Raw genomic sequence first — 25,946 nt, forward strand, 5'->3', positions numbered from 1 at the left:
GGGGTGAGCTGATGGGGAATGCCCATTGCACTTCCAGGAAATGGCACAGTAGTTTCTTTGCATGTACTCTCGGGAATATTATGAATTAGTAAGCGTTTTTTTGTTTATTTACAAAGCTTTAAAAATTAACAATACTATGGAGGGTGCTGAGAATGATCATTATTATTACTCTCCCAACTGTAAAATGTTATTGAACATCCTTATCAGTTTAGCTAAGTAGCATGTATCATGCTCAGGAATATAATTTTCAGTCTCCTTATCTCCAACATCAGTTCCCTTCCACTGCTGTGAACCAGATACAACGTAATTGTCATCTACAGAAAACATTTTAGCTGAAGTTTATTATATACTTGCTTGAAGTTTTGTTGCCTAGTGTGGCTTCAAGCAGAATTCTTCCTTAAATTTTATTATAGTAAACCAGTTTCTAGAGTATGTTTATCAAGGGCTTGATTCATTTTAAACCTCCTATAAAAGAACTGAATGTCATGCATTGTCAGTGACATCCTTACTATGTTGGTAAAACCCTCTTTGGGGCCATTTGACTATTGCAAACACAAGTTAATTACATGTAAGATTTTGTTCTGGTTGTCCTAGTGACTTCAGCTCATAGAATCTCTTGGGCTTTGCACCTAAGCTATCCAGGAGAAACGTGAAGCGTGCTGTGTATTTATTTATAACCTGCTCTTCATTCTAAACATTTTATCCTATTTCTTTTCCAGGTACTTATATCTGAAGGCCTAGGGCGGTATGCAAAGGACCCTAAATTTGTTTCAGCTACTAAACATGAGATTGCTGACGCTTGTGACATGACTATTGATGAGATGGAAAGCGCAGCAAGTAACCTTCTCAATGGAAATATTAGCAGTGGGACCAATGGGGATATGTTCCCCATTTTAAGCAGGCAAGATTATGAACTTCAAGACTTTGGTCCTGGTTATAGTGATGAAGAACCAGACACTGGTAGATATGAAGAAGACTTAGCTGATGAAATGATATGCATTACAACCTTATAGTATTTAGCAAGAAACAAATAAATAATTTTTAATAACAGAAAAAGTGCCTCATAGTTCAAAGATGATAGGCACTAGTTGGAATGAATAACTAATCAAGCTTTGTACAAGTGATGTCACACCTCAAGGAAGCCATAATTTATTTATCAGTAAGTGTCTCCAGGTTGTTGAAATGTGATCACAGCTGTAGTACGTCAAGTCCTTTACCACAGAATCTTCATTTCCTCAGTAGGAATAGAGTTATGTAAAACCAAGTTGATTCTGAAGATCCCATTTCCAGAGGACTAGAGGAGAGTTCTGAGGTGTAATATCTTGCCTGTCCTTCAAACTTGTGCTGCTGTCATTCATAGTGAAGCAGGAGTTTCTGAATGAAAAATGTGTGTAGGTCCAGCACAAAAATATGTGGTGAAGACCACTATGTGAGACAGGTGATGGCAATCAAAAGTGTCATTACCTCAGCATTCAATGACATATCAAATGTTCACTGCATTCAGCATATCTGTTCTAATATTGTTTTCAAACTTGCCTCCTGATTTATTTTTCTTAATGCTCTTCAAAAATATGTCAAACTCTAACCTACCAGAAATCATTGGAAAAAAGAACCTAAAAACATTTCTGTCATATGTAACATTAGTTTACATAGGAAAATATCATTCAGATGGTCTGTTTTATGACTGTCATGTTAAGGGCAAATTATACTGGAATAATTGCATTCTTACTAATGCACTTGCAACCAGGTTAAAGTAGAATTAGTTAAGATAGTTTGTTAAAAATTATATAGTAGAAATTACTGTAAATGAATTGTAATATACAATAATTTGTATTTGTAAAGAGATGTTCTATATTTTGTAATTATTGTACCGTAATTGAACTGCAGCAATATTTATGAAAACTAATTATTGTAATTCTCCGCAGAATTCTAGATATAAGTATTTTTACTTGGAATATATAGAGCTATAGGATAAATATTTAACTAGAGCCACCACTCAATGTAAATCTCTTTTTGGGTAAAGTGTCAGGTTTAGAGAAACTTGACGATATTCAGATTTTATAAAATATTTTGAGTCAATAAGAATCTCGCTTTACATAAGGGATGCACAGATGTCTATTTTCAGTCTTATATTCAGAAAGTTAAAAGAATGGAAATGATCTGCTAACTTTTTTGACTGACAATAAGCTGTGATCTTTTTATTATAAATATCCTCAAAGTATAGATAAATACTAGGTCATTTTTTTCAATTAATTAAGCCTTCATTGGTCTTGAGACATTTATAATTTTATCACAACTAAACTGACCAAGTAGCCTAATTCTATATTCGGAATATGGGGCAGAACAAATTTTGCAGGTGGATGAAAATGTCTTAATTCCAATCCTATATACTAATTATTCTGCTCATAATAAAAAACAAGATAAAAGGACTCTCCACAGAACCAATCAGGTTCCCGATATGTAAAAATACTACTTTATTGCCTCTCCTCTTTTGCTGTTCTATGGGCAGATTATATACTTTAAAGGATTTATTTTTATGCAATTGAAAGAGGGCTTAGGTTTTGTTCACAATGCAGTAAAACCCTGATATGAATTCCTGATACAAATACAATTTTGGGGGGAAATGTCAAAATCTTCTATTTTATTAACACTGAATAAAATTGACTTGCACTGCCAAGTTACCTTATCAGGGTTTACCTGTACTTAACAAGATAGGTAGCAATTCAGTTCACATTTTTAAAATGTGACATATAAAACATGTCAATAAACATTTTGTACATAATGAAAGTTTGCTATGGATACCTTACAGACCTCTTCTTGAATCATTCTTATTTCAAATGCCAGGATAATAACTTAAGGGTTTGTAAATTATTTCTTGACCTACATCATTTTGTATTAAAGCAAATGCAAAATGTCCTTCAGAATAAAACCATGTAATAATTTTATTATACTTGGGGCTCCTTTGTCTAACACTTTCAACCAGTGTAATCTCCAAAAGTTATGCCGAATGCTGCAGTAAGAGTTTATCGGTGGTCTTTCATTTGGAAAATGCACTCCTAAGGATTATGCTATTCTAGCCTAAACTTTTTATGAATCATTGATCTGAAGTATATAAAACATGCATTTTAAAGCTGAGAAGGCATTTTGTGTGTAAAAGGGCAGCAGTATCAGGCTCCAAGCAAAGAATTTTTTAAAAAAGTAACCCATAACAAATAGGAAAATTTTCCTAAAAGCCCCTACAGGCTGTGTCAGACTGACTCCTGCATACATGCCACCTCCTTCCAGAATGTGCTTGGTTAGGTTGTTTAGTCTCAGTCACAGAACACTTTGGAAGTCAAGAGAATAAAGTTTCCGTATCAAATGAGATCACTGTAAAATTACTGTGGGTCAGATTCTCGGGGAGGTGTATGATGATGAAGCTCCACAGATTTCGTTGCCCCCTCCCTCTGAAAAATCAGCTCCTTTAAGGTGTCTGAGGTTGGATGCTGAAAATCACTTGTCACCTTAGAAACTCAACCTAAATTTCTTCACTACAGTGACTCCTACTAACATATTCCAAATTCTGTAGATACTGGACATGTCATGTTTATAACTATAAGGTCCCAGCCCTCCGACATATTCTCCCCAGGTGGAACCTCATGCTTGCACAAAGTTACGCTGTCTTCACTGGGATGCTACACACATACATTTTTTATATGATTAGTGTCTACCCCTGCCTATTCTGATTAGACAGCCTCTTCTTAGGGCAAAGTTACTATTTTGCATATAAATAGAGGTTTTTAAAAAACTGTAAGAAAAATCTGGCTACAATATCAGATATTCAATCTTTTTTTTAAAAAGTATGAGAATATATTAGGATACATAAAACATCCTTTCTGCTCAGTTATGGCACTGTAAGAGTGAAATAGTTTCCCTCTATAAGTTTCTATATATTAAAATCTTGCTAATTAGATTAGATAACTCACTAATTCCTCAAGTAAATATAGGAAATACTCAGGTAACCTTAACTATTCATTTAAGCAAACTTGGCAGGTTTTGGGGGGAGGTGTGTGTGTGCGTGCGCGCATAATCGCTCTAGACATTAATAAAACATTATATGGTTTCCAGTCATCAATGCATAGTCAGCCCAAACACAGGCAAATATGAACAATGAACAATGTAATCTAGCATTTCAACAGTCTCTTCTGGGAGCCTGGAGGACAGAGGCCTAGAAAGTGGTATCCTCATAATCTGAGAAAACTTTTCATTTTAAGTTTACTTTTGAAATAAGATGCATAAATGCATTTCTGTTTCTGAAATGAAGATGGGTACAATTAAATTAGGTCTATTATAAATGTGTAGTACAATCTGACCCATCAGGTTTGATAGCGGCATGCTTCAATTATAGTTATACATCTCTTGTTAGCAGCTCAGCTGAACCTACACCTTTGCAAGCAGGCTTTAGACTATAAAGGCTTTACATGAAAACTCAGGCTGTAGAAACAACTGACTGGGTTTTTTTCCCTCAAGAGACTAACAAAATACAGCTTTACACATACTGCTAATTTTCTGCTGTTTTTGAAAGCAATTTCCACACAGAAGAAAACATGAAATAAGAATATTTATACAAAATGCTGTTTTTGACCAATTTTCATTTGTTTAGCCCTTTTTGTTATGCTGAATATTTGTGCATGAATAATATGGTCTGCCAGGGACCTCAACCTGTGTCTGAGACACTTATGGCCATGCAAATGATGGTAATGGCTCTAGCAAGATTCAACAGATGGCTTAGGTGGGCCAACAAAAAGACTGAACAATACCTACACAGCACAGAGTTACAGTGAAAATACTGGCTATGTTTAATGACATCAAAGTTCCCAGCTCAAGTAGTTTTTGTTGTAACTAACTGCCTTAGCACATGGAAGGCTCTTAAGGCAGGATTCATCTGCTTATTTGGGAGTGTCCATAAATTATGTAACACATTTTTGGTGATTTTTTTCAAGAGCCACCTACCTCTCCTCATAACACTGAAACAAATACTGTCATACAAAATTAAGGCCCCACCCAGACAGCTACATCATTTATGGAAAGCCCCTTTAAAGGAAAATATGTAAGTAGATGGGGCTGACGACGTTACTCAAATACACACCATAGCAAAAAAAGCATTTATCATATAAAAAGTCAGAGCCAGATTCTCTGGATCAGCCAAGCTGTGTTCAGAGTAAACAAGGCATGGAGGAGTAAAGTGCCTTTAATACATCTTTATGCTTTCCCAGTGCTGGCACTGCTAGGTACCAGCCCAGTCCCCAGAATATGTTAAAGCATATTACACCATTAGCCCCCAGCAGCCATTACAGCAACCTGGGATGTGTTGGAGATGAGGACCAACTAACCGGGAATACAACTGCAGCAGCTACGGGGGGTGACACAGGAACCACTTATTGTGACTCCGCACCACCCTTAGGAGTCCCATAGGTAGGCAAAATTCTCATTGGCCGATTCACTGCCTTTAAGGCTACTTTGCACCAAAGGAATGCCACAGAGCAGCCCTGCATTCTGAAGCATTGAGGCCTAAATCAATAAAGCAACTAGAGTAGCATGACCATGAAAATACGGTAAGGCTAAAGGCTTGACCAACTATTGCAATATGTACATGTATTTTTGGGTACAGGAAAAAAAGTATTTGAGGACTTGTTTTTAATTATGTGATTGACCATTATAGTAATGTGTATATATAAAAAGCACAACTGCAGCTGTGTCTGCAAAATTTACTCTGCCGTTTCCTGACCTTTTAAATGCTCTACTATGATACCACAGCATTCACTTAATGCAGTATAGGATGCGTGTATGGTTATAAGTTATATCACACTGTAGCTAGGGAATGCGCTGCAATATTATAAACAATTCCTATGCCAAAAAATGTGACCCTGGTTTACTATACTATTAATCATCAAGTATAAGGACTTCCACCACTATGCAGCCTTTCAAAACTGCTCCCCACATCAATTGCACACTGCTGTGGCAAGTGTGGCTGATACATATTATTATGTGTAATGGTGTGGTACTGCTTAGTCTAAATGCCAGACAGAAACTCAACACTCTGCATTTTTTACTTGAAAATCTTGAATGCAATAGTACCAAGTGAAAGTATTACACAATAAAAGGCACAGCGTATATGTCTTATCCTACACACAGCTTCCCCCCGCACAGGGTTGCATCAGATAGACTATCTACTCCGTTTATAAGTCAGCCTAACACCTAATACAATGTTATTGCTCTCCTCCTACCAACAGTATGCATCATACAGAAAGGGTTTACCTGTCTCATTATGGAAGAGTGTTCAGTGCTGTCATCTTCTCTCTTCAGTTTCATTGTTTACGTTTTATGCAATTGCTCTAACACAGCATGTCTTTCCCTCGGTTAATTATAGGGCTCCACCAGTGCTTTGCAGCAGCAGCAGGTAAGAATATCTGCCTAGAACATCTGCAGTTGTTCCTTTAGCCAACGTTTGAGTCAGCAGGTTTTTTGTACAACCTGCTTAAACTGTAAAATTCTATTTTTCTGGAGTAAATTAGTCTGCTGTTCATTGGAAGACTCAAGCAAGCTTTAAAGTTACTTATTTACAGTTGTAAGAATTGTATTTACTGTACTTTCATCAATTTCCGCTGTCTGCTAAGCTAGTGTGAGCATTTTCTCCTTCTGCGTTTAATAATCATGTTTGTCCTTTACATGTTGGTAATAGTCCCTGGCTTAAGCTAATACTATCTTTCATGATGTCTCAGCCGTAGGAGCACTAGCTTTATTATTTGACATCTACTTGCTCAGTAATTATATTTGTAGGATTTCTTTTAGTTCACAAACTATTTAATAAATCCACATTCTTCTGCTATTAATGTTTTAGGTCTTTTTTAAAACTAGCACAGGAATCCTAGAAATGATCTCACCGCACATTAAGCGGGTAGGGGCCATTGTCCAGCTTGTAGGAAAAGATGTGTGGTACCTTTAAGGGCTAGATAGCTAGAGAGCTGCAGCAGCTTCAGACCAGATCAGCTTGAGGCTATTAACCCATTTCCCCCTCTCCCGTAGGTGACTGGAAGAAAGGGGAGACTATTTAGATCCATGCTGGTGCTATAAAAGCCCTCTTTTACTTGGGCCAGGTGGTGCAACACTCCTCCCCCCCGCCCCCACAAGATAGCAGTTAAACACCAGGTTTTGTCATGATACACTGTGGGCATTACTTGCTCCTTTCTCAGGGGGGCAGGGAAGGAATTTTTTCCTTCATCTCCAGATTGGTCAGGGTGAGGTTTTTTTTTGCCTTCCCCACAGTGTATTGGGGGCTCAGTTGTACCAAGTGAAAATGGGGGGTTAGGCTATGATGTCGCAGCTCAGTATGGGGCAGATGTCCAGTGCAGATACTCCATTGGGAAGGTCCATGGTTCTCCTTGGTAAAGGTTTTAAAGGAGGGGAAATAGGGGGAAGATTGGGTTTCAGGATTCTTATGACGGGTATGGCAAGGAGCCAACTCTCCCCCCAACCCTCATTCAAGTGGGAGGGGGTCATGAGGACCCAGGAGCAGACTGGCTGTAGACCAGGAGGAGTAAAGGGGAAGAGCTGACAGCAACTTCCCCATGCCCCCAGCATATGTAAATGATTATGGAATTACCTGCACTGTACACTTTTATCTGCCGGGTACTCCCTGATGTTTGGGAATTAACTTGCAGCCTAACTAAACCACCTCTGGTGTCTCCACTCCTCCTTCCGGCATATCCAGACAACAGACATTTTCTATACGGGAACTTAATTATGAATGCTAAACGTTTTAACCTTATTCTTTGAACTAATATTAGTTGTGCTCTGCAGCCATTCTAACCTGAATCTATATGCTGTTTTAGTTGTGACATGTTCCCATTTCTAAATAGCTTATTTTATGAAAATAGGCAATAGAGAAATCTGCTACAGAAACTTGTCTATTAAACCATGACTATGATTAAGATGGTTATGCAAGTAAAACAGCATAATAGTAAAAACTTGCACAGGAGTTTAATTGTCACAATGACAGATTATGCAAGGATTATGCACATTTCCTTGTTTACATTAAACATCATGCAGATTTAAAAAGAATCAAAGTATAAGACAAGATTTAAATGACTTTTTAAAAAAAATGCACAAGCTATATAGGGCTGAGGCTGAATGGCAAAAATTCCCATTCAAATTTGTAGGAGTAAGGAGTGCAGGTGCAGGCTAGAATAAAGATTATTTCCCTCGCTCCTCTGCTACTAGTGGTGGGGAAAAGAAAGATTGAGATTTCCATCCTGTTTCTACTCCATTCACTATTCCGTTCTATGGGGATTTCCATATTACTTTGCAACATCTCGTCACAATGCAGGGGCCTGTACTTCCTGTGAACTTTAATGATATCTGAAAAGCTATTAGAACACACTCAAGAAAGGGCCACTGATGGATATCTGTCAAGGATTTTTCTCAGCAAACACCCAGAACAAAGTCTGGCCATTAGGCAAATGTTATCAAAGCAGTAGAGCCAAGATGTATCTATTCTTTCTTAAAGTAAATGAGCCAAGATGTTCAAGTTAACTGAACAGGGGCAGACAAGCATCTATCTGATATGGTAAAAGATCTCTCTAGACAGCAGGTAATTTTTTAAAAAAATAAACCAAGTTTACACTTTAGTAACAATCTAGGTCTTAAAGTATGTTCCATCATTTACAGTTGTGCAATCACCTTTCATGGCCCCCTTAAACATACAGTAGTGAAACAAGGCACGTTTCCATTTTGCATTACGCAACCAAAACAAATTAAGTTATTCACTGAATTTTATTAAGTTAAATACAAAGAACATGGAGAGTTTGTCACCACTATAGAGATTTTAAATAATCAGCTGTTTCTGTTTTTATAGAGGCTATTAAGCCAAACTGTATATCAAATATGGATATCTTTTTAATTTGATTATACCATTACCCGAATACTATACATATGCATTTAAGTTTAAAACTCAACTCAACCTTAACAATGGAGCTGTGATCAGTACCTCCACAATACATTACCCACGTTACTATAAATGATTATGCAAACACCAATAAATGAAGTTGACATTTATAGCTATGTTGAAATTACCTGGGGCCTGACAGAAATACTGTTGCTTATGCTGAGTAGTACCTTACTCCATAAACAGACCATTAAAATCAAGAACTACTCAAGTAGAAAGTAAAAGTCTTGATGGTGATGTGTTGTAAACTGTGTATTGCCTCTGCAAGATTATATAGAAAAGAAATTATGAAATGTTACAAATTCCTTTCTCCGCATTAATGTGAGTGTTCACTATTTTGGGGCCTGATACTGCAAAGACTTTCACAGATGCTTCACTTTACACGCAGTCCAGAAAGTTAAGTATGCATAGAAGATTCTTCAGGATGGGGATCTTGCTTATTAACTATTATCAAGGATAACCATGCATGCAAAGACTACTAAGTGAGATTCAACATAAAAGGCAACCCTTACATCACTTGCTAGGATTATGGCTCCATTGAGGCCTCTGACAACATCTCTGTTAGCCCAAGCATAGAAGCCGTTTTAAGTGTCTTACTGTTCTATGCAAAGCAGCAAACATCCACTTCTACCATCTCACGCTCAGCCATACAGGTCCTGAACTCCTTGATGGCTCACATGATTGCCTCTCTTTTTTGTAAGGCAGAACTAACCTTCTTCAGCATAAACTTCAAACTACATTACAAAAACTGGTCATCACCCAAATGCTTGACTAAAATGAATAGTTACTGCAAACAACTTGGATTTTTTTTTAAATGACTGCTACAGCCTTCTTAATATTGGAGAGGTAGTGGATTAATACCTACCTGTAATTTTTTGTAGCAATACATTTATTCTCTTGGCAAAGTCCAATGTAAGATTTCCATATGTGGGCAAAAACTCACCTGGAAAATAGGCGTGGGCATTTTGTTCATCGCTGAGTTTCCAAGGTTTGAGGTTTATACACAGGAACATTTTTCTCACTGAGTGATGGGAACCCCTTGATTATATCAGCAGCTTTTTCTGCTATCATGATGGTTGGGGCATTCAAATTTCCACTGACCACACTTGGCATTATTGAGGCATCTACGACTCTCAGGTTTTCAACCCCAATTACTTTGGTCTGAGGATCAACCACAGCAGTGGTATCAGACGGCTGCCCCATTTTACATGTACAAGAAGGATGATAAGCACTATCAGCCTTCTGTCTTATGAAAGCATCTATTTCTTTGTCAGACTGTACATGACTTCCTGGCTGAATTTCAGGACCACGGAATTTTTCAAAAGCTTTCTGAGCAAAAATTTCTCTGGATAACTTGACACACTGACGAAATTCCCACACATCTGTTTCTGTACAGAGAGGAAACAAAGAGACTGTAAATACACACACTGGTTAGAAATACTTCCCTGTGCATAATTCAAACAAACAAACAGCAGCATAATAGTGCTAGTACAGGACAGGTGCTATACCAAGAAAAGGAAAAGGCAGCAAAATTAAAGGGGAAGGAAGCTTATATATAATATAAAGGCTCTCAACTTGTTACTGAAAGAAAAAACAATGGGAACTTTTTTCCACTGTGGGCAAAATTGTCACTTGTCCTACATACTTGTACAGGAGAGTACGATGAATAAAAATGATGCACGGGAATAAGGAGGGTATGGGCTATGTGATCACCAGCTGAGTGGGAGAGGCAAGCAAGGTGTGTGGTGGCCTTTACTCCCCCTCTTGCACAGGTGGGTATGGGGTGAACTGGAAGGGGCGGGGAACAGGCAGATGCTTGACTGCATCCCACTTAGACTGGAAGCTTTTTGTGGCAGGGACGGTCTTTTTCAGTGTTTGTACAGCACCCAGCAAAATAGCATTCTGGTCATTAACTGGGGCTCCTCTGAGCTATCACAACATAAATAGTAATAATAATACCAATGTGCCAACCAGCACAGTTGAGATGGTGTCAAGTGGGGAGTAATTTGCTAGTGATATGGGCAGGCAGTAGATCACTTCTCCTTGGAGCAAGGGGGAAGGAACTGAATGAGACCAACTCAATATAGATACCAGGCATTTACCCGTTGACAAGTAGTTTGGTTCAATCACAGGATGGTCCCTTGGATCTGTACTTTTCAGCTTTAGCCAGCCCACGCTTGCGCTCCTCATAGGTCCAACATGAACCTGCAATAGCCCCAACACACTGCATGACAAAATTCCATCTAGACAGACTTCAGAGTCCAATGCAATTTTTAAAAACATGGTGTCTTCTTACAGAGTACCCAAATATAAAATATAGAAAAGGGAGAATGAAAAAGGAGGCCACAATATGAACATTTTTTCTTATGTTTTTTGGTTACACGCACAGCACAGGAAATAAACTATTTATAATACAACAACAAACAAATATTATTTCAGTTTAGCAGTAGCTGACAGTTCAGTGCAGATGACCAAATTACTATCATCATGAAATAAAAACCAGCCAAAGAAAACAGATGTGTATAGTGACAGTTTCACAGTATGAACTACAGACTTTTGAATCTACATTACATATTGATACAACAAAAAGAGAAATTACAAAGGAGTTAAAGGGAAAACAAAATATTATAATATAGAACTTGATCATGCACTACTGATGACAATGACACAGAATCAGGTTCATAACCCCTAATAAACTTATTGCGTATTTTTCCAAAGATAAAGAGTAAAATTATTTTGGCACCAGCAACAAATAACATGTAAATATTTTTGCAATATAAGCAATTAAGTCACATCTTTTACACAATACTGAACAATCTGTAACTTGATCACTGTACTAGTATTAATGTTTCCAATAAACTGTAAATCTCTTTGCTAATTCAGGACATTGCTAATTTGTGTCCTTGAACCACTGACCTGATAAGCTTCCAGCTTGGAAGCAACACGTCCATGATCAATCACCTGAGAAGGAAGAAAATGGAACTGAATGTCTGGATGAGGAACATCTGGCCGACTTCTAATAAACCCACCAGATTCTAAGTGGGCAGTAGCTCCATCCCCTAGAGATTGAGGAAGAAAGAAAGAAAAATTCTAAAATATTCAAAATGTAAGAAAAATGTGTATTTTTAAAATCCTTGTTTCCGAACCATTTCTCCATGCCCCATACACCTTTCCACTTGTGCAATGCACATAATTATGTCAATCAAAGATAGTGAAACTGTGAGGGGTGCAAATGCATATGCAATTAACTTATAACTTGTGCAATATACATTATTTTCATCATGTTTATCACTAAATAAATATAAAATGTGTTTGACTTCAACAAAATCCTAAGGTGTCTCCAGCTTCCTAAATATTCTCCATTTATTTTGGGCTAGAATGGGATGTTACAGTTTGCTTAATACGAAGGACAGTGCACTGTTGCAATGCTTCTGAAGCAGCTTAGGTGGGAGATTGTTCCTGGAAGTGTCCGCTGGTTGAGGGAGAGAATAAACTGTGGCAGCTTGATACTCAGTGCAGTGCATGCTCCCAGATGCGCCAGGTGCCTAGAGCGGGTAGAGCAAAGGCTCTGCCCACTCCCTGCCCCCTGACACCCACCTGCAGACCCTGCTTCCCCTCCACACTGCTGTACAGCATCTCTTTAAACCTCTGTGCCACCCCAATACATCATTTTCTGACTTCACTTTTTACAGTAGCTTTTCTCAGTGGCCCACAGATTTAAGTTTGGAACATAACCCAAAATGAAAGTTAGACATAAATGCAAACATTTAGCAACATGCAAACATTCCCTGTCGAACTTAAGGGCAGGAAAATAAATGCTACCAAAAAAAGTGCAGCTCAACCTCATTTGTTACAAAAAACATTACATTTGTTAAAATAAATTCTAATTTGGAAAAAACAAAGCAGATTAAAGCTAAGGAAACTGCACAGTCTGCCCCCCATTTGGTGGTAATAAATTGGTGGTAATAAAGCTTCATCGGAAAGACACTCTGGGCTTCTGACATATATAATTCAGCTAAAAGCCAAATTTGGTAATCCTATAGAACTGAACAGTGGGACAGTTTCACATTTTTTTCATACCTGTAAATTTCCAAAGCCATTCTAAACCAATCTTTGCCATGTTAACAGGCTTTTGTGCTTTGTAGAGAGTAATAGGTTTGGTGCACTTCTGCTGTATGTACACTTCTAAATGCTCTTGAAGATTCTGGCCTACCCCTGATACCAAAAAAAAGAAGAAGAAGAAGAAGAAGAAGAAATTACATACAGGCAAACTGTAAATGTTATATACAAGCAAGTACATTTTCCTCTATAAACTACCCTGAATGGAAACTGAAATAAGCTCTTACAAAGGCAGTGGTGGCAAACACCATGGACCCTGGGCCTAGTCCAGCCCATTTAGGTAAGCAGCAGACACCACCGATTTGATCAAGTTAATGTACCCTGTCCACACACACTCACATCATATATCATTTTATGATGTCTACTTTAAGATGAGATATAATGTAGAGCTGTCAAGTGGTGCCATTACCACAGAAAGGGGGATAAACAATAACAGCATCAACACATTAAAATGACCACTTTGAAATATGTGCATTTGTTTCTGTTAGTTTAGTGGCTATGTATTATTTCAAGACATACAACGGAATTTCTTTGTGACCTCCATGCATCACAAGAACAATCTAAAGAAGGGGTCGGCAACCTTTCAGAAGTGGTGTGCTGAGTCTTCATTTATTCACTCTAATTTAAGGTTTCGTGGGCCAGTAATACGTTTTAACATTTTTAGACGGTCTCTTTCTATAAGTCTATAATATCACTAAACTATTGTTGTATGTAAAGTAAATAAGGTTTTTAAAATTTTAAGAAGCTTCACTTAAAATTAAATTAAAATGCAGAGCCCCCCAAACCGGTGGCCAGGACCCGGGCAGTGTGAGTGCCAGTGAAAATCAGCTCGCTTGCCGCCTTCGGCATGTGTGCGATAGGTTGCCTACCCCTGATCTACAGGGTAAAACAAAGTCTAATAATTTGTACAGGTATCATTGAAATGTAGTAACGTTGGTGACATTTCTAAGTCAACATCATCATCATCGTGTTTGTCATTATGATCTCTGTTGAGAGTGTGTGGGTGACCACAATCTTCATTGCCTTGGTGGGTACACAGTTCTGTGCAGGGAACATTGTTCTAACTACAGACACAGTTGATTTTTCTGTGATCCCTACCGATAAAGGCTCAAATAAGCTTTTCTGGAACCTCAGATGCCATTGTCCCTTGAAGAATCCAGGAAGTAGTTCATTATCCACATTTTTCCATCCATGTTGCAATGATGATCCAGTATCTGGTTTACCTATCTGCAAAGACATGCAAATCTTTGTTTGCTACGTTGCTCTTTTGACACAATCTTTCTTGCTCTCATCATACAGCAGTGCTATCAACTTCCTTGCTGCAGAAATTACAACTTGTCCATCACTCTATCCTGATTTGGCAAGATCTCTGAACCTTTGTTTTGACATTAAATACAGATTTTTTTCCTGAATATCAAACAAGAATGACACGCAGCCCCATCCTATTAATACGTATACAGCAGGAAGTATGTTGCAAAAGGCAGGAGTGAGTGCATCATAAATTGCATATACAGGTATGAAGCAACACTTGTCAGTTGTGTTGGTAATGTTGCCTATTTCAATCCACGTTATCTATATGTTCCACTTTCGGAAAGTAGTGAACAGCAAGTACCAAAACATCTATATCAAGTGACCTATTCCTATAGTTCCTTTCACACAAAGAGACCCAAAAGCTATATATTGGCCCATACAGCTTCCTCTTGAGTACTGTACAAGTCTTGGGTTTCTTCAACACCTTCACGTCTGCTGCTGATGATGATGGACTTTTCTACGTCAGACTCAGCAAGAAGGAGTATTTGTGTTGGGTGTGCGCCTACACCCTCAGGTTCACTTTGAACCATATATTCACAGAGGAATTTTACAAATGAATGCTTGTTGGATGCCACATTTAGAAACTTCTTCCATGGAGGCACAGACATCCACCAATCGCCTGGTATTTCTTGCATCCAACGGGAGATCCTGTCTGGCACTGTTTTTCTGCAGTTTTCACAGAGTTACTGTTGTCATTATCTGTCAAAGACTTCCGTTACAGAATTATCTTTGTCAATTCCTTTTAGGACCTTCCTCAGGTACTCAGCAGCCAATTCACTGAAAGTGTGGAATTTGTCTCCAGCCATCATTTGTATGACCAGCCATGGCATCTCTGATATACCCTGTGGTTTCTTTGTCACATGCTGTTAGTTCATGGATCCTTTCAGCTTGAGCTTCCCGCTAATGCCCTAATTCTACTTTGTCTGTTCTTCTCAATGTTCCATCAGCATGGAAGAGGAACATAGGCACAGGTCCTAGTTGGTGACTAAGAAATTGAAACAGCATCTTTGCATCTTGCTAAGGACAGGGCTCTGCAGAAAACAATTTATGGACTGATAGCTGCTGTGATAATCCCTCCATGGGCAGTCTTAAATTTAGTCTTCTTGATCATGTCAACAAACATTTGGTGCCAGATTTCTTAACTGGGCCGAAGAAGTTACGTGTCCAATCAGAATCAAGTGCACCGCTCACAAATCTCTCCATTTGTTCTTCACCAACATCCGCTATTTTCAGTAGAGACTCTTGTACATCTGATGGTACATGGAATCCACTAGATATGGTGATAAGCATCTCTGGACGTGACTCAGGGTCAAATGGGTTTGTCATATTGCTGATTACATGGTTGGTAAGAACTGTAAAATGCTTTTCATTCCTTTTCAGTGCAAAGGCAAGGACTTGTTTGTGAACTTAGTCTTCACTACTTCTCATTAGGCCACTTCTTTCTCTCATAGAGTTTGCATATTCACTCAGGACATGTCATATGAGTGTCCATCTGACAAGAGCTGGCTTCTTTCTTGTCAGTATTACAATCCCACTACTGCCCTTTGAGTCTTTGAGGACAGTTTTCCCTGTTCCCATGTCACTCCATATTCCACTGAAAAAACCAGAAGTCTGACATACAGCAAATTCCCCCCAGATTCAAAGGCAGTGTATACTACTTCAGGGAAATTTTAACATACCAAAAATGTAGATTGATAGCCATCTGGTGTAGCTGGCTCTGTTTGCAGTAAAGAAGCATGACGTGCTGTGTCATGTGAAGTTTCCAATCACACACTCACTATGCATGGACATTTAGATGTAGTGTCTACATAACCTGGTGAAAATGATCCCAGACCTTGAATGTAGGAGACTGGGCATACCCCCATATCTGAAAGTCCTTCAATAGTGATAGCACATGCTAAATTACAGCACCAACAAGCTCTTTAATGACATGTTGTAGGGAGAGTTGAGTCTTCAGACTCAGACACCTTTTCAGTGGGAGCCAACATATGCCAGACAAATGCTGGGATTACATGAGGACCTCCTTCCTCCTCACACAATTTAACAAATGAATAAAGTTTCGGAGCACTCAGGGCCTCTAATGCTAGAGCCAAGCCATAGGGGTATGTCTATACCCTATGCAATTAAACACCCACTTGACTGGGCTCAGGCTAAGGGTTTGTTTAATTGTGGTGCAGACATTCTGGCTCGGTCTGGAGCCCGCGCTTTGGGACCTGAAAAGTGGGGAGGGTGTCTGAGCTTGGCCCCAGCCTGAGCCCAAACATCTACACTACAATTTAACAGCCCCTTAGCCTGAGTCAGCTGATGCAGGCCAGCAGCAGGTTTTTAATTGCAGTGTAGACATACCCATAGAGAACAGCTGAATTGCCTAGCAGCAAGCATTTGATCTGCATTACAAGCAGCACACACATCAGTATCAACAAGAAGGTTTAGCAATCCTGCGTCTCCGAAAATTTCGTAATACATGCAATAAAACAGCACAGGGTGTGAAAACCATCCAGGTGAATCACATTGATACCAAGTTCATTTGGAGAGTCCATTTCACTTGCTAAGCTACAGCACACAGCTGCTGATCCATGATCTGAATGGAGGGCTGCTGTCCTACAGTTGCTGACATTTCAGCATAGTAGTATAGACTGTGGCCACGTCAGCTGGTTTGGCATCCATAATAGGTGAATATGCAACTGCTCGGCAGGTTCTCTTTTTTGTTGCAAGCTTGTGGCTGAAAACAGTCCAAAATGGAATCACCTGAATGAGAACAATATTAGTGTCACTTGGTATTGGTCGGACATCACAAGATAAAGTTTTAAAAGACACCAGGCGAGAATTTAGACAGCGTTCATTGTAGGTGACAGGCATTTATTTTCTCAAGTACTTTTTCATGGTAAATCAATTCTGGACTGTGATGAAGCGGAGAAACTACCTGCCAGCACGGCAAAAGTTAAAGAGAGCTGTTGGGCCTAGCTAGCCACGCCCCATTATACTTTCAGCCAATGCCAGGCCTGGAGGAAGGAGAAAAGGTGAGAGCCTGGCTCAGTTCAGTGCTGGCTAGCAAAGAGGTAGGAGTTAACTGCCACCCTACCTGAGAGGAAGGGTTACTAGCCTGTCAGCCAAGGCAGTCACCAGAGAGTAAATACTGTCTCCCTGGATGAGGGAGACTGTGGAGGAGACCTAGGAGCCTCTGGCAACTGAACTGACTAAAGTACAGAGACATTGTGGGGTTTGTCCTCCCCAAAAGAGCCTGGGACTATGGCAGGGCACCACCTAAGGTCCACAAAGGGGGTTCTACTGGAGGCAAGACACCCCAGTGAACTGGACTACAGGGCCCATGCTCCAAACTGAAGGGATAGTGGTAGGAAATAGCCCAGGGCAGCGGATTTAGACCCCCTACTAGGAGGCCCCTATTCAGGGGTTGTTATTTGGTAGCTTTGATCAATAAACACAATTAGGTATTGAAGTTAACGTACACAGTACAAAACGTTGTCATAGTCATGTTACAGTTTTCTGGAACTGTATAAAAAATGACACTCTCTCATTGTGGGTATCATTGTTTCACCTCATCTACAGGCTTACGGCACCAGTTGGCAGCTCCACATCACACTTCAACTAAACATTCATTAAATAAGCTTTCAAAGTACATACGATGTGGGTATGTGTAGGGTGGTCATATTAAATTCCAAAAATATGGCCCTTTTTGGAGAATTGCCACATGCTTAATTTAAGGTATTTATTCAGGCCACATGGCAGATTTTCCTTGCATTCTGCACAAACTCCCCACGTTATTCCTCAGGGTGTGTTGATTCTTAGACCTTAACAATGATAATTTGAGTAAGATTTTCAAATAAGCTAGGTATGCAATTGTGTGTTTAATTTGCTTGAGCACACACAGGAAAATGGAGCATGCAAGTAGCCATATAAACAAATGGCAGAAATAGATCTGGTCCTAAAAGTGGTAGGCATAATTTCTGAGTGCAATGATAACTTTTAGCTAGAAAAGTTTAATTATTACATAAGGACCATGTTCTACCCTACATCTTTATATAAAACTCTTATTACTATCGGTAGGCAATCTGCTGTGGATCAAAGAGAATGTATAGCTCTAATTTAAAAATGATCAGTGATACATACAGCTTCTTTGCTTTAAAATAAGTTATCTACGGGCATAGTTCAGAAAGGAATGGATATTGGACACCATTACATGGAGAGGTGCAATGTATAAAAGAGGTTTTTGTAACTTCCAGTAAAGTCAATGGGAGTCTTTCCATTGACTATAATGGTAGTTGGTTTGGGTCCATAGAGCCTGATCTAAAGGCCACTGAAGTTAATGGGAGTCATTCCAATGACTTCAATGGGCTCTGGATCGGACCCTTAGGGCGGTGAAAGATAAAACCAATAAAAAGATTACCAGGAAGGTGACAAACAACAGGAATCCCTAATTTTTTGAGGTCATCTGCATCTCCAACCCCAGACAACATAAGCAGCTGTGGGGAATTTATGGCACCTCCACTTAAAATCACTTCCTCACTGGCAAGAGCCTGAAAATTAAAAATAAATTTTAAAGATTATTACAGGTTTGATTTTAGACCACAACCAATATTTCCAAGAGCTTTTTTTGTTTGTTTGTTTTAAAAAGATACTCTGTTTCTTTGGAATCATACCAGCATCCATCTTTATTATTCCAGATGTTTTGCTCACCTTGCTTGGTATAAGTTTCTGTGGACGGAAATAACTAAGATGTCACATTGGAACACAATGTGAACTGAACTAAGTTTTGTAATCTATTAAGACTGTAGGGTACACCAGCATTCAATTTATCAGATAACATGATTGGCAGTACACTTGCACTGTTCTTTCCAGAACAGAGAAAACAGCCAGAGCCTGTTCCATTTTCACTAATTAAATTAATAAATTAAAAAATCTGAAACAGACTTTACACTCAGAGGCATTCTGTAATATGTTAGCTCAACAAAGTCTCTCTTCAAGCATTGTCACATCCTCAGTTCAGCTGAGGCTAATTTTTGGTTTCACAGCCCTTGTGGTCTCATGGATTCCCCACTTCCCCTGCCCCACAGAGCTATGAGCTAGAGCAGGGAGCCCCTATATGTATGTATACATACATTGTTTTGTATGGGAGTTTTTTCATTAAACAGCCTAAAGAATGTGCATCTCTCAGCTGAGGTCCTCAGACCTATTTATCTCATCAGTACCTAGTGGGTGGACATTTATTATCTAACATCTTCAGCATCTGCTCTCTGACTCTTTCCACCCATAAACTTCATGGATGATATTCATTTGTTTTCTCTTGTTGTCAGATTAGCACTGCAGATTTAGAGCAAAATCCTGCCCTATCTCATGAGGGGTTGGAGAAAAGGTGTAGGCTGCTCTTCCTTTCCTCATCTCCATCACATCCAGTCAGCAACTAGGCAGAACTCCGAGTCTGGTTTATCACTCTCTTCATTGTTAGACAGGGAAGCCGTGAATGTGTCCAACAGGAAACCATGTCTCCAAGGGGACTGATCTCCAGGCAAGGTTAGAAATTCTGCCTTTGGCAGCAGGTGCTTAGGGGGAGCTCAGTCTGTTTAAAAGACCGTTAAGGTTTGCTACAGAGCACATTTCTCCCCATGACCCTTGAAATCATCCTGCCTTCTACTAACAAAATGGCCCAGGAACTCTCCACATGTCCAGCACTCTCCTAAGGTTCAAAATAGCAAGAGTAGAATTTTGCCCTTAGATATTTGAGATCTTAGGGCCAGAGAAAGTGCTATAAACATTGGGGAAGATGGTTGATAACATCTTAAATAAATTCAAACTTTTGCATAGTGGGAAGGTTAGGAAAGAAAATGTTCAAGAATCTTAAAAGTGACTAGATTACATGAAATACATGTAAAGCGACAAATAGGGGTGTATTCACATAGGGAAGAAGAAACAAAGGCTATTTAAATCTGATACAAATCCTAAAGCTACTCCTCCTCCTTGTTTGAGCTAAAGAATGTTGTAAAATTAACACTGCACTGGTGCTCAATGTACTGTAATACATCTCATCTAGCATCACTGAGCATACATTGAGCAATTGGCAAGTGTTGCATCTCTGAACATCCTTTCATAACTTGCAAAGCAAATGCCATGAAAGAGCTCAAGAAGGCAGCTCTTGTATTGCTCATCTGCAGACACTAGAATTTAAGCCCAGTGTTTACTTTTGTAGAATGTAAGACTCTACAGTGTGTCTTCACTTTAATTTTAGCTGTGGCATTTTAAGCATGGTTCTGTAGTCCTCTAAAAATGACTGACTTGATTTTTCCTTCATATATACAGGGAATACCAGTATGCTAAGTACCATTTACTTTCACTATTCCTATATCCTTTCTGACTGATAGAACAAAACAAAACTTACAAAAAGTTTGATTTTTATTAATTGTTTTCACATTACTCATCTGATGTTACTGCTGGCACACTCAGTGGTGACATTTTGCTCCCTCTTGTATTTTTCTGCCCTGGACAATTGCCTAGTACAGTAGAACTAATACACACAACATTCAGGTTTATTGAACTGGTTCATAAAACAACAACTATGCAAAATCTCTAAGGTGCATTGCACAATTTACACAAAAATAGTTCCAGAGAATCATCAGTGAGTCACTGTGTAATGAAGTAGGGGTTCACATTTTTATTTCCTAATGAAAATGGGGCTTGTTTCAAATCACACTATTTCCAAATGAGTACTCTTATCTCTGCTCTAGGTCATGGGTTCAAATCATCCCAGGACTTGAGTTTATACCCACTTCAACCCTGCTGCATAAACATTCATAGCTCGTAATTCACGTTGTATATAGTCATGTAGTGCATTTAAAGGTGACCTCAGAGGAAAAACAATCAAGTTGGTCCCTTATATATGTACACACACATATATAGTTTGATATATTAAAAAAGCCTGAAAGCATTCCCAACCCCCTTAAATATTCTTTGTTTGCTTGATTTTTTTTTTTACCTAAAAAATACCAGGCCTATCAAGGCCATCTTCTTTGTTTTTGTTTTTGCTGCAGGACTTCTTAAATAACTGGCCATATCCAATGTCTACTAAAATCAATGGGGATATTTTGGACTTTAATGTGCTTTGGATCAGGCCCTAAATCTTCACTTAAAAGGGAAGACTGAGGAAACATCAACAATCAAATAGTTTTCCCTAACTGTTTGTTTTCAATAGTTATTAACTAAAAACAAATATAACACAGAATATTAAATAGTCTATAAAAATCATTTCTCTTCTCTATCAGGCTTCCTTGCATAATTTCTCTGATGTCAGAAAACTATTAGTTCTCCTGTCATCCTTATAATCTCCCAGAAGAAAACAGGGGAGACAAGACTTGAATTTCTAATGTTAAAAAAGTGTGTGTGGGGGGGTGAACTGTGGTGTCTTTTTTAATGCATCATAAAGCAAGAATCATATTTCTTTGCCCTTAATAGGTCACCTTTACTCTTGCAAGCTTTTACTTTTAATGAAATCAAGCTGAAAGTTAAATTTTGAAACTGTCATACAGATCCCAATTTAGTTTTCCCAAATGCATGAATTTTTCTAGAGCCCTTGCACTTGAATTAGAAATGGCAGAAAATAAAAACCAGTCTCTGTGCTAGAATGACAGAGGAATCAGAGAGCTCTCTTTCCAGGAGCATGTAAGAAAAGATATTGAATAAGACTTGTGTAGCTGAAGTTTTAAAAAGCACATTTGGCCCTAATACATTAAAAATATATAATAACTGAGGAGAGAGAGAGAAAACAATTTCTTGCACTCACTTAGATGCTGAACCGAGGCAGAGGGATTAAGTGATTTTTCCAAGGTCACACAGGAAATCAGTGGCAGAGATGGGAATAGCTTCCAGGTCTCCTGATACCCATCATGTGCTCAACTAGCTCACCAAATCATATCAATATTTATACACGGTACACATGATGTTCCTGTATCTAGTACTTTATTTTCAGGGCCAAAACTAATAAAAGTACACTTGTCCTGTGCCATTGTTCTCATCACAACACCTTCTCTATAATAATGAAAAATTATTCATGTTCATGTAAGTAAATTGCTCAGTAAAGTGATAGGTGCTGTTTCTGGCCAACTTCTCCTCTCAGACACACATGGGGCTCCCATCAAAGTTAATGAGAATTCTGCAACTTTTGCCCTGCATTATTAATGGAAAGCATCATTCTAATTGGCTTAGAAAAGAATAGACATGTTCTGTGCTTTAGCAGATCAAAGAATAGTTTATTTATATTATCTTTTAACATTTAGCAGATGTTCAGTCACCCAACACTCTCTCTGCATATTGATTCCTGTGGGTATAATGTACTTCAGACGTTTGGGAAGCTGGGGGAGCACAACCTGGGGAAGCTGGATGAATTATTTGCATTTGTCTTCATGGTTGAGGATGTGGGGGAGATTCCTGGGCCTGAACCATTCTATTTGGGTGCGGGTCTGGGGAGCTGTCCCAGATTAAGGTGTCTTTGGATGGGGTTTTGGAACAGGTTGATAGACTGAACAGTGGTGGGTCAGTGGGGCCAGATGGTATTTGCCTGGGAGTTCTGGGGGAACTCAGGTGTGACACTGCAGGACGACTCACTGTTGTCTGTAGCCTATCATTTGGATCAGCTTCTGTGCCCGGTGGCTGGAGTGTGATGCCGATTTTTGAAAGAGGTGACCCCGGCAGTTGCAGGCCGGTGGGCCTGACTTCAATGCCGGGCAAGCTGGTTGAAGCTATGGTGGAGAGTGGGATTGTCAGACACGTGGATGAGCATGGTTTGTTGGGGAATAGTCAACATGATTTTTGTGGGAGGAAATCATGGCTCACCAATCTACTAGAATTCTTTGAGGGGGGTCAACGGGCATGGGGACGGGGGGCTCCAGTGAATATAGTGTATTTGGATTTTCAGAGAGCCTTTGACAAGGTCCCTTGGGCAAAGTGGGCAGTCAAGGGATGGGAGGGAGGGTTCTCTCTTGCACTGGTGACTGGCTGGAGGATGGGAAGCGAGAGGTAGGAATGGATGGTCGGTTTTTGGGATGGAGAGAGGTAAATAGTGGTGTCCCTCAGGGGTCTGTACTGGGCCCAGACATGTTTAACATATTCGTAAATGATCTGGAAGGAGGGGTGGGTGGTAGGTTGTCAGTTTGCAGATGATGCAGAACTACTCAAGACAGTTGAGTCCCAGGCAGACTGTGAAGGGTTATGGGAGGATCTCTCAAAACTGGGTGACTGGGCAACAAAGTGGCAGATGAAGTTTGGTGTTGATATGTGTGAGGTGATTGCACATTGGAGAACATGGTCCCAGCTGTACATATAGAATGATGGGGTTTGGGATGGCTGTTACTTCTCAAGAAAGAGATCTTGGAGTCATTGTGGATAGATTTCTGAAAACATCCCCTCAATGCACAGCAGCAGTCAAAAAAGCAAACAGAACATTGGAAATCATTAAGAAAGGGATATATAATAAGACAGAAAATATCATATTGCCTCTCTATAAATCCATGGTATGTCCACATCTTGAATACTGCATTCAGATGTGTTCTCCCCATCTCAAAAAAGATGTATTGGAATTGGAAAAGGTTCAGAAAAGGACAACAAAAATTATCAGGGGTATGGAACGGCTGCTGTATGAGGAGAGATTAATAAGACTGGGACTTTTCAGCTTGGAAGAGAGACGACTAAGGGGGCAATAGATTTAAAACAAACAAAAGGAAGTATTTTTTCACACAATCCAGTCAACCTGTGGAACTCCTTGCTAGAGAATGTTAATAGAATATCAGAGTTGGAAGGGACCTCAGGAGGTCATCTAGTCTAAACCAATCCCTAGATAGATTTTTTCCCCAGATCCCGAAATGGCCCTCTCAAGGATTGAACTTACAAGCCTGGATTTAGCAGGCCAATGCTCAAACCACTGAGCTATCCCTCAGGCCAAAACTATAACAGGGTTCAAAAAAGAATTAGATAAATTCATGGAGGCTAGATCCATCAATGGCTATTAGCCAGGATGGGCAGCGATGGTGTCCCTAGCCTCTGTTTGCCAGAAGCTGGGAATGGGTGACAGGGAATGGATCACTTGATGATTACCTGTTCTGTTCATTCCCTGTGGGGAACCTGGCATTGGCCACTGTCGGAAGACAGAATACTGGGCTAGATGGACCTTTGGTCTGACCCAGTATGGCCATTCTTATGTTCAGTGAACTCAAATTGTCAAGATTTATGCTCTCCTCTCCTTTGGTGTATTATTATTGCAACATTTCACCTTTGTTATTAGAACTTTAAAATAATATCTGAATCCATCTCAGGCAATTACCTACTTATATATGTAATAATCAGGTGTAATATTCAAAAGGGAAGAGTAAGGGTTTGTCTACATGGTGGGGTAATGCAATCTATGGAGGAGTGATTTCTAAAGTGCACTAATGTGTTGTGTATTAATTGGTCTGCGTAGACCTTGCTGGTGTGCTTTAACATAGTGCTATCTGAAACAGTACTACATTAAAGCGCACTAAGGAACCTTTAGTATGCACCAGCAGGGTCTATGCAGACTAAATAATGCACAGTACGTTAGTCCGCTTTAGAAATCATACCTCCTAGAGCAGTGCTTCTCAAAGTCGGACTGCCGCTTGTTCAGAGAGAGCCCCTGGCGGGCCGGGCCAGTTTGTTTACCTGTCACATCTGTAGGTTCGGCCGATCGCAGCTCCCACTGGCCGCGGTTCGCCGCTCCAGGCCAATGGGGGCTGTGGGAAGCGGCGCAGGCCAAGGGATGTGCTGGCTGCCCTTCCCACAACCCCCATTGGCCTGAAGCAGCGAACAACGGCCAGTGGGAGCCACGATCAGCCGAACCTGCGGATGCGGCAGGTAAACAAACCAGCCCGGACTGCCAGGGGCTTTCCCTGAACAAGCGGCAGCCCGACTTTGAGAAGCACTGTCCTAGAGCGCATTACCTCACTATATAGATAAGCCCTCACTGAGAGTACTTCTTTTCTTATGAAAGGTACTGAATTGAAAGCCCCAGAAACTGAAGTTTTCTGTTTATCCATGGAAAAACTAAGTAGTAATGGCAGTTACTCATTGTTTTGCTAATATTCCTCAATCCTGACCTAATGTCAAAGACCATTTTAGTCCTGACTCCCATTCCATTCTTGGCTTATGTGCTGAGACTGCCAGTGCATGTCCCCCTGGTTGTGACAGTTTCTGTGATGCGGATGCCTGTTCAGCGGAGGTTGGAGTGAAATTACAAACCCATTTCATATAGGCCACCAAATAGCAATAAAACAGTTAGGGTATGTCTATTCTGTGGCTGAGAATGTGCCTTATAGTAGTTAGTCATTACTAGCCTTAACTGGATTCAAAATGACAACAAAGAATGACTCTATGTTCCATTATCTATCCCCTGAGCTATTCAGACTCCATAGGAGATACTCAGTTTTAACAGATTTTCCTAAATTGTTTTTCCAGCACATTAGTAATTCAGTACAATAGCGAACACACTGTAACTGTGCATGACTACAGAGTAGATTCC

The 25,946-nt window shown here is 39.6% G+C and overlaps 2 protein-coding genes across 13 annotated transcripts in view; one reads left to right on the forward strand and one right to left on the reverse strand.

The window, feature by feature from the left end:
* Positions 1–2,854, forward strand: part of CACNA1D (calcium voltage-gated channel subunit alpha1 D) — a 351,709-nt gene extending 348,855 nt beyond the window's left edge. For all 8 annotated transcript variants that reach the window (XM_039546606.1, XM_039546605.1, XM_039546604.1 and 5 more), the window contains one exon: positions 720–2,854. In XM_039546606.1, the coding sequence (XP_039402540.1) occupies positions 720–1,013 (294 nt within the window). In that variant the 3' untranslated portion in view covers positions 1,014–2,854. The remainder of the gene's footprint in view (positions 1–719) is intronic.
* CHDH (choline dehydrogenase) overlaps positions 1–25,946 on the reverse strand; it is a 69,182-nt gene that overhangs the window by 11,020 nt on the left and 32,216 nt on the right. For all 5 annotated transcript variants that reach the window (XR_005601141.1, XR_005601142.1, XR_005601139.1 and 2 more), the window contains exons 4-8: positions 18,819–18,948; positions 13,064–13,198; positions 11,900–12,042; positions 11,086–11,188; positions 9,927–10,371 (exon numbers count right to left, since the gene is read on the reverse strand). Coding sequence is in view for 1 of the 5 variants with exons in the window: in XM_039546613.1 (XP_039402547.1) it covers positions 9,953–10,371; positions 11,086–11,188; positions 11,900–12,042; positions 13,064–13,198; positions 18,819–18,948 (930 nt within the window). In the remaining 4 variants the exon portion in view is untranslated. The remainder of the gene's footprint in view (positions 1–9,926; positions 10,372–11,085; positions 11,189–11,899; positions 12,043–13,063; positions 13,199–18,818; positions 18,949–25,946) is intronic.

The sequence above is a fragment of the Mauremys reevesii genome, linkage group 7, assembly GCF_016161935.1.
Source record: "Mauremys reevesii isolate NIE-2019 linkage group 7, ASM1616193v1, whole genome shotgun sequence".
In the NCBI taxonomy this organism is placed as follows: domain Eukaryota; kingdom Metazoa; phylum Chordata; order Testudines; family Geoemydidae; genus Mauremys; species Mauremys reevesii.